Here is a 9,222-nt window from a genome sequence, read left to right on the forward strand (position 1 = left end):
AAAATGTCCGCTGTTAACGCTTCTTTCTTTCTTTCTTTCTTTTCCATTTTTCCTGACCAGAATCAGGAGTTGTGCTCCGGTGAAACACAACCAGGAATATTTGCACAGGCCTGTACATTCGATAACTTTCTACGTACTTAACTTCAGGGCCCGCATGAAATAAGAGCGACGCATTCGGGGTTTTTTGGTGTGTTTTTTTTCCCCTCTTTTGTGAGTTTATGAAAGAAAAATAAAGTGCGAGGTGTGACCCTTGCGACAAACTTGAGAAAGTATGAAAATTCAGATTATTTTCATTACGTAGTTTTGGGGGTTTTTTGTCTTTTAGAGTCGATTAAAAAAATATATAAAAAGAATCTACATATTTTTCCAGCTGTGGTCGCTTTCAACCAGACTGACCTCAGCAGTGAACCGGATGCTTTCATCGCTTTATAAGTTTACAGTCTTCCACAGATAAATAATCTCGTCTCTCATCTGATCAAATGCTCTTCTAAATTCAGTGACAACTGGGAGAAGAAATCCAACCATGGCATAAATATCGGTTGCATCTTGTTCCCCTTTTCTTTTCTTTTTTTACATTTTGATTTTCGGAGTGTATTTTTTATTTTATTTTTTTTTTTTGCTGTTCGGAACGAAATGTTCACTCGTTTCTGTTTAACATTAATAAATTAAAGGGACGGCTGTTCGTCATTGAGGGAGACAGAAGGGGGAGAGGGGGAGGTTATGAGGGGGGGGTGTCTTTTGTTTAGGCTTCTTTATTTTTCAAACTATTAGTCTGCAGTGAGGCTGTTAATTAGGCAAATAAAAAAGTAAATCAGGTTGTGATTTGGATCTTTAGGGCTTTATTTATTTGTGACGGCTTTTACCCTCGAGCTGTGAGCTGCGGAGCCCACTGAGAGGCGGATTCAGAGCGCGCAGCTGAGGAAAAAAAACTGCGTCTCGAAATCCAGCTAAGTTCATTAGAAACAGCCTGATATTCACCGCAGTCCGTCTGCGTCACAGCTTCCAAAGTGCAGTGAATCTGGTTTTATAATATCAGATAAGTATTTTATAAACACTCGAGGGTCGTGGGGTGGGGGGCGGCGTTGGACTGGTGGCAGCTGCGGCCGTATGTTCGGATCTCCTTTGCGGTAAGGAACCGAGGCACACTTGCACCCCGAGTATAATGAGGAGAACAAGAAAGAGACGCCCCGGCAGACAATAAACAAAGAACCGTTCGCCATGTGCGCTGCAGCTGCTGCACGCACACGCCCGCAACTGGGCAGCAGTGAGCAGCCACCGCCGCCAGGGGGCGGAAAGAGCGCTGAGTGCTCGCGCTCAGGTGGGCGACATCACACCAGTTTTTCTCCCATTTCTTTACGCTGAATGACGTTTCTACAGCACAGAAGCGCCGTCGACCTTTGAAACTATAACAACCCGGTGTGGAGGCATCGTCTTCTCTCTGAGGTACTACAGGCAGAAAAAAAAAAGTCGAATTCAAATCCACGTGTCAACAGGCATCAAGCCTGATGACGTTTTACCCAACCAACAGCTGCTCCGTGTCTGAACCTGACCTTTGAACTCTTTTTTTTCTTTCTTCTTTTTAAAGTCGTCACATGAAAGAAGTTTCCAAAAAAAATAAAAGGCACTTTAGACTTCAAGAACAAGAACAGAATATATATTTTTAAGGGTGACACAGACGTGCAGATGATGTTCGTTAGACAAAGCCTTTCGTTCGTTTCTTTTTTTTTTTTTTTTTTTTTTTTTCCAGGCGCAGTTCTACATGTTTAATTCAAAACTGAAGGAGGATGGGATATGAGGTGATTTCAGGCCGGCTGGTAGTTCTCTAAGCGCTCCAACAAGACCTCTGAGTAGCCGGGGGAGTAGTACCTGAAACAAGACGCACACACACATTACAGCGAGAACATTTTATCTTTGTAAAAATATCACTGAGTTAGAATCACATTGTAACTGACGGTGGTCGGAAGGAGAAAAGGCAGCACCTGACTATCTCCTCAGGGAAGCAACTGTTGATGGCGCTGATGTACTCCTGCAGAGCAGAGCCGGGCTCCGCCTCGATCTCTTGGACCTTCTTCAGGCCCCCACTGGTGACGAACAGGCGGCGGGCCTTACTGTCCTGGGGTAGCACCTTTTTTTTTTTTTTTTTTTTTTTTTGTAGGAGGGAGGGAACGAATTGATGAAAACCACCATAAACTTTTAAAGCAGACCAGTACCGGAGAGGCTCCCTCCTCACCTTGCTGAACTGGCAGACGACGTGCTTGAGGATGTTGCTGGGAGCCTCGTAGAGGAGCGGCTCCAGGGCCGGCAGGTGGGTGCATATCTGCAGAATGCTCTTCAGAGCCTTCTTACTCTGAAACGAGGAGAGGGATCAAACGTGTTTGCGAACCTTTTCATTCACCGTCCATCTTTGACTCCGCAAGGGCTTCATGTCTTACTGTAAACTGTCAGTGCTCTTTGGGAGTGCAATGGAGGCTAATTTACATCACTGATAACAGTTCGTTGTGCTTTTAATTTCATTTCATTCTGTGTTCATTAAAATAAATAAATAAATACACAAACTGATCTTAACACAGTGAGAGTAACACACTTTAGCTTGTAGCTCCTCTGAGCTGCTTGCACCCATGTAGAGCTCCAACAGCTTGGGCAGCAGGTTCGCTGCAGCCACCGCCCTGGCGTGCTCGGGACTGTGACGTCCTATCTGGCCGATTGACCAAACTGTGGCCGCCTTGGTGTTCTGCTCAGACTCCTCACAAAGACATATGGCCAGCTGGGGCACCCCCTGCAGGACAGGAGGGCACACGGCAGGACAGAGCCGGCTCGGTTAATGTGACCTACATACTGAGCGTGATGGAATGCTTCTGCTTTCAGCGTCCCGGAGAGAGAGAAACGCACACCTTGGAGAGAATGACAGCCATGGCGAGGCTTTCATTGTGCGCAGCCACATATCCCAGCATCATGATCCCCGGCAGCTGCAGGTTTCCGTGGCTGTCGCCCAGGTAGTCGATCACTGCCGCCAGCCCACCGTAGTTCACAATTACTTGAGACAGCTGGAGGACAAAACAAACACACACAGAAAAGAGAGACACACAGACAGACAAGTCACTCAGTGTGGGTATGTCTTTTGTGGGTGCTTGAGCCGACAAGGGTGAGTGCGCGGTACCTCTGGTGTGTGTTTCACCACCTCCCGCATCAGAGTGGCAACATTTTTCCTGACGTACTCATCTGGATCTCTGAGGCAGGCCACCGCGGCGGGGAAGATCTCAGCCTCGATCACCATCTCTGCCAGGCTGACTGAGTGCTTGCTGATCTGGCTGAGGGCGGAGAACACCTGCCTCTGGATGGGGACAAACGAATGCCTGAATGGTTCCCGAGATGCGTCACATCATTTGCAACCTATATGCATGTTGGAATGTCGTTAGTTTTTTTTTAACTAGAAATAGTTTTGGTTCGGCCTATATTGGGCAGTAGTCTTAAGCCACCCCTTATTTCTTTATATATTCAAAGGGAGACATGTTAAGCACGTGAGGGCATAAAGAGAAGCCAATTAAATAGGAGAAACGGAGTTGGTTCAAATGTTACAAGTATGAAAGTCAATCATTAGTGTGAGCGCTTTTATTCTTCAACACAGCCTGAACCCTCTTGGAGAAGCTTTCTGTCATTTCTTTAAGTGGTCTTCAGGAATAGTTCTCAGGCTTCTTGAACAAAGCTCTTCTTTGCCTGTTCTGTTCTCTGTCAAGATGATCCCACACTGCTTCAATAACATTGAGGCCACTGATTTTCAGTCTTGTTCTTATGTCATCTGGTCTTTTCTCCCTGTTTTTTTATTTTTTATTTTTCCTTTAAGAAAGGCTTCTTGAATGCCACCCAGGGGCGATTTGTCCATAAGGGCGATCGGGCGACGCACCACCAAAGGGAAAAAAGAGGAATTTTTTTTCTGTCATATTTTTCCACAGCATTACGGTGGTTGTGACAGTTCTAGACAGTTTCAGCTATAGACATTATAAAGGAGGTCTCCATCCCTGACATAAACGATGATTAGATTCCTTAAATAATAAAACCTGGAAGTCCATGAGCCCATGATGATTCCAACCTCAGGCAGCATCCCATCATCCTGAGCCAATTTCTTTCAACTTTAAAACCCTTTTTTAAAAAAGTTGAATCCTAAAGTTTCTCTTTTCATTTTGGCTTAAAAAATCCCAGCCTACTCTGAGCTGAACAACCTGCCCTTCCTTTTCTAAAAGCCATCAGCATCCACAGGAGTTGAACCCCTCATCTTGACAAACTAAAAGCTGCTCAGTAACAGTTTGAGCCATTAAATCAGAGAATGAAACTTTCCAACTTAAAGCTTTTCACTCTTTACTTTGGCCTCTAAAAGCTGGAGATATTTAAACTCCTTAAGCAGCACTCACAGGACTTGAACATCTCTGAGTCTCAAAACAGTTTAATGACCGTCTGAGTTACGACTCCGCTTGTTTGTGCTGTTTTTTTTGCACTTTTTACCTGAGACTGATGACACCATCTTTTAGATTTCCAACATGTTTCCTGTGAAGCAGCTTTGCTCATCAACAGTCTTTGATTTGTTCGAGTGCTTCGTGTTGGGTTGGGACAGTTCTGTCTCATGCTCTGTATCCCAATAAAATCTCTGACTTGTTGGTTTCAAAATTTGAAGACTGAGAAAAATTGAGTGGAACCTGGAAAAGATCAGCAGGAACAGCTGAGAACACGACTGAAACAGTTTGGAAATTTACTGAAAGTAGTTTAATGAGGGGATGGTGCTGAGAGCTTCTTCCTCTCATCCTGTGCTCAGCTGTTCCTGCTGATCTGCAACAACTCACATCATACTGAATATTTCTTGTAGTGTCTGCTCACTCTGACCACACTCTTATGAGGCTTTGGTGGAGAGTAGATTAGAGTAGTTTTCCCCTTTTTCTTCAGAACAGCTGCAAGCTGTTTTTAGGCCTTCCAGCTATTATTTTGTCCTCCTCTTCTTTTCACTTTCCTCAAAGTTTTTGCTGACACTGCACACAATGCCCAGATATGGCAAGTTTTGTCAGCTTGTAGCTCTTTGGGAATGGCCTCCTTGGTGCAAACATGATAAATTATACCTTTCGAGTTGTGTAATCTTTGGCTATTTTCATAGTTGCAGCCACAGAAGATTGGACTGGTTCTGGAACAGGCCGCTGGTTACTGCTGTAAGTGCTTAGAGACCTTTAAAATTGGTTAAACGAAACTGAGAAAAACAAAAACATGTAAATAAATGAGGGGTGGCTCAAGACTTTTGCACAGTACTATAATTACAGTCAAATGTTTGGGAATTTACAAACATGAGCCTGAACACAATGTTGATATTTAACAATAAAAACTGTAGACCTAAAATATCTAAATTAGTCTTAAATGAAGAAATGTCGTCAAGGAAAATTGTCAGTTTTTGCTAATATTTTACCTCTCATTTTTTGGTTTTCAAAGATCTAACTTTTATGTCATTGTGCCGTTTTTTTTTTTTATCATACCTACTACTACTAATAATAATACATGTTAAATGGAGGCTAAATAATTCGGTATATAGAAATACCATGAATGAAACTTACTGTATTTAACAGTAAGAATCTTTTTACAGATTCACAGATCTAGTCTAATCAAAGTAATTATCATTAAAATAACCTCATTCGTGTCTGTTGATTTCCCAAAGAGTGTTTTCTGGAGCTTCAAATGCTTTTTTTTTTTTTTTTTTAGAAGAACAGAAAATATTTGAACACAGTTGATTGGCACACTGTAAAGAAACAGAATGAGACTGGTGTTTATGTGATTCCTTCATAAAGCAGCAAGAAGTCCTCAAAAGCCCCACCTTGAGTTTGGCGTCTCTGCTGAGGATCATCTGTGCCAGGTGTGGGATGGCGCCGGTGTCCACCACGGTCTGGGCCAGCTCTGGCGTGTGTTTGGAGATGTCGCTGAGTGTAGAGGCTGCAATGCGTTTTAGGGCCATCTCCGGCTCCAGAAGACACAGCACCAGCAGGGGGGCAGCACCTGCATCCACCACCGACTGGGACAGAGCTGCAACATATACGGCATGAGTACAAACACACAAAGTTAAAGCGGGTGTATTTCCTGCTGTGTCCTCTTTTAATTGTTTTACCCAAAATCCAAAAAAAAAAAAGGATTTTCTTTTCCAAAATCTGAAATGCAATAAGATAAAAATGTAAATCAGTGGATGGCTGTGCTTCCTTACATGCATTATGTCGGGCAACGCAGCCCAGAGCCCAGGCAGCGGCCTCCTTCACCCCAGGGTCAAACTCCTCCAGGCAGAGAACTAAAGCTTCCACCCCCCCACTGTCCACTACAGCCTGGGCCAGCTCAGGGGAGTGTTTGGCTACGGCACGCAGCACAAATGCCGCTGCCTTCTTGTAGAACCTCTGCTCACAAACACACGGAAATACACACATCAGTTGTCTAAAGAATCCAGTTAGAATAACTACAAATTATCCATGTGAGTCCTGCGATTAAATTTCTTAATGTGGTTGGGGGTTTTTTTGTTAGTTTTTTTTTAATCTAATTCATTATTGAACAGCTGGTGTACTTGGTGGAGATTTCCACCGACTATGTGCATCAAATAGTGAACAATTTCAAAGAAGTTCCACATGCTGAAAGCGTTCACATGCTCACGCTGTAGATGAAATATTTCTTTTTTTTTCACAAAAATTCCCTCGACCTTCCTGTTAGAATTATTGGCACCCCTGAACTTTAAGTTCAGCATTTAGAATAATTCAGTAAATGTCCAAATGTGTTAAAAGTAACAACTTATGAAAAATAAATTAGAATCTGAATTAAGAATGCAGCTAAAATGTATGCTGGACACAATTGCTGGGCTTTTTGATGACTTTAATATAATTCCCCGAACAAAATAAAACATGAAGAAAACAGGATTTTTAAAAAGGGGTTGATTGCTTGAAGTCTTTTCCTAAATGAGACATTCTAGAGCTTCACAAATGATTTTATTCAAACTATATATTTATTAATATATCAATAAATATATACATATAAACATATATATATATATATATATGTGTATATACAGTATGTAAAACACTACACAAAAGGCTACAATGCAATCTTCAAAAATTTTTAGATCCATGTCTCAATTGTTCTTGAGAACGTTTAAATTTTACAACTATAAAGTTGCTCTGGATGTGGTTCTTGGAAGCAATTTAGTGGCATAAGTCTGTGAACACATGTACAGTTTTACAGCTTCGGACTGATGTGGAGCAATCAGTGAAGTGTTGATTTCAGGCCGTGCTATGTGCTGCACACTGAGCCAAGCAAGAGTCGATAAGCGAAGGCCAAAAAGGACACCACTGTTGAGAGAAATGCACTAAAGGGTAAGACCTATGTCTGCAAAGACGTTTAAAGATTACCTGTCAGAGAAAGAAGAAATCGGCTTGTTCATAGGTGAATGAAAGAACAATGAGGGTTAAGACTATGGAATCAGAGGATCACATGTTTTAGAGTGAAAAATGTATCCCGTTTTCAGACAACTGGGTTTGAGGTGAAGATGGTGGGACTTTCAGCAAGACAACAACCGGAAACACTCATCCAAGAGGACAAAAGAGTGCTTGAAAAGGACCAGATGGACTCTTCCGCACTGGCAGAAGAAAGTCCTGACTTGAATCCCATTGAAAAACTTTGGGTAGAGCTGCCATTTTGAAAAGGACCACAGCACACTTCAAAAGACCTTGAGCAAATAGCAGGGGAAGAAAGGTGTAAGAAGCCAAAAGTTCTGCGTTCAGATGTTAGCGAACATTGTCAGCGATTGTATTCTGGATGCGAGCACTTAGCTGTTGTTAAACATGTTAATAAAATACTCTGATTATATATATTTGGTTCATTTGAAATCAATTGGATACATTCCTAATTGATCTGCTTTCACTTTAAACTGCTAATTCTGACCAAAGCTGTCTGCTCTGAGCTCTAACTGTAGTAAAAAAAAAAAAAGGAGCCGGTAAAATCCTGAGAGGTAGATATTTCTTTGAGGCATAAATAAAGGTTTTAATATATTCAGGATACCAAACAGATCTTGAGTGTTTGAGAGAGAGAAAATGAAATGGAGGGTTTCTCAGACCATTTTTGAAATGTAAAGCAGCTAAAAAAAAAAAACTGATTCATTTCACCCCACAACAAATAAAACTTTGCAATAAACGCTGTAATTAAAGTGTCCGATTTAAAGCTTGAAATATTAACTGCGTGCCTCCTTTGTCTTCTGCCAGTCTGAGCTTCTGAACGCGCAGAGAGAGGAGACAAAAGTCTGGTTACTCTCATGTTAAAGAGCTCAAAGGTTTAGAAGCAGCCCTAAGGCCAACTGACAAGTAAGCCCCCCCCCCCCCCCATACACATGATCAAATTCAGGGGGCTTGACCCTGGAGGTCCTGCAGGGTGACAGCCAGCCTCTTGACTTCATCCGTCCTCTCTCACACACAAAGAAGAGGAGAGGAGAACCTGTTAGAAATGAATAATACATCCAGTGGATGAGATGCTCACATTCTGCGAGGCCAGGGACTGGACCAGCTGGGGCAGGATGTTCTCCTTCACCACAGCCTCCGCCAGGCTGTCGTTGCTGTCTGCCAGGCGGCCCAGAGCCAAAGCCGCCGTCTGCTGGATGCTTGGGACGACGTCCAGCATCAAGGGGCGCAGCAGGGATATCACACCTGCAGGCGAGGGGAGGTGAGGTGAGGTGAGGTGAACACTGGAACCACCAGCACACTGTAAGGTTCTAACACCGTTTCTTACCTGCATTTTGAAGGACTTCTATATTTTGTGGTCTGCTTGCCAAATCGGCAACAGTCTGCACAAACTGCATCCTTGATTTTTGGTACTGCTCAAAAACTGCAGAACAAACACACACACACACACACACTCAGTCAAACAAAACAATGCAAAACACTAGAGGAGCCACCCTCATTGTAAAGCTAAACAGCTCAGTGAGCTCACCTTGGATGATCTGTCGTTGACTCATTGTGACCCCCACAGAAAAAACAGAAGACGCCTCTTCTCGATGATGGTCTTCAAACTTTTAGTCTGGATCTGATCACGGCGGTTATAGCTGCGCTATAGCAGGTATTGTTGTTGACTGTTGCCCCGGCAACACGCAGGAAGCCGAATGTTCTGTTGTCTCTGTCGAAGATTGTGTATCAAGATAATGACTCACTCTGTGGCTCGCGTGTCCGCCTGAACCTG

At 43.0% G+C, this 9,222-nt stretch overlaps 1 protein-coding gene across 1 annotated transcript; it reads right to left on the bottom strand.

Moving 5' to 3' along the window:
* Positions 1–1,782: 1,782 nt before the first annotated feature.
* Positions 1,783–9,001, bottom strand: spag6 (sperm associated antigen 6). Its single transcript, XM_075452593.1, has 11 exons — positions 8,977–9,001; positions 8,776–8,871; positions 8,527–8,693; positions 6,224–6,407; positions 5,843–6,048; positions 3,158–3,331; positions 2,892–3,044; positions 2,585–2,776; positions 2,231–2,347; positions 1,980–2,125; positions 1,783–1,866 (listed from the first exon to the last, which is right to left on the bottom strand). The coding sequence occupies exons 1-11, from the start codon at positions 8,999–9,001 to the stop codon at positions 1,803–1,805; spliced, it is 1,524 nt and encodes a 507-aa protein (XP_075308708.1). The 3' UTR covers positions 1,783–1,802.
* Positions 9,002–9,222: the final 221 nt, after the last annotated feature.

The sequence above is a fragment of the Odontesthes bonariensis genome, chromosome 20 (genome assembly GCF_027942865.1).
Source record: "Odontesthes bonariensis isolate fOdoBon6 chromosome 20, fOdoBon6.hap1, whole genome shotgun sequence".
NCBI lineage: Eukaryota > Metazoa > Chordata > Actinopteri > Atheriniformes > Atherinopsidae > Odontesthes > Odontesthes bonariensis.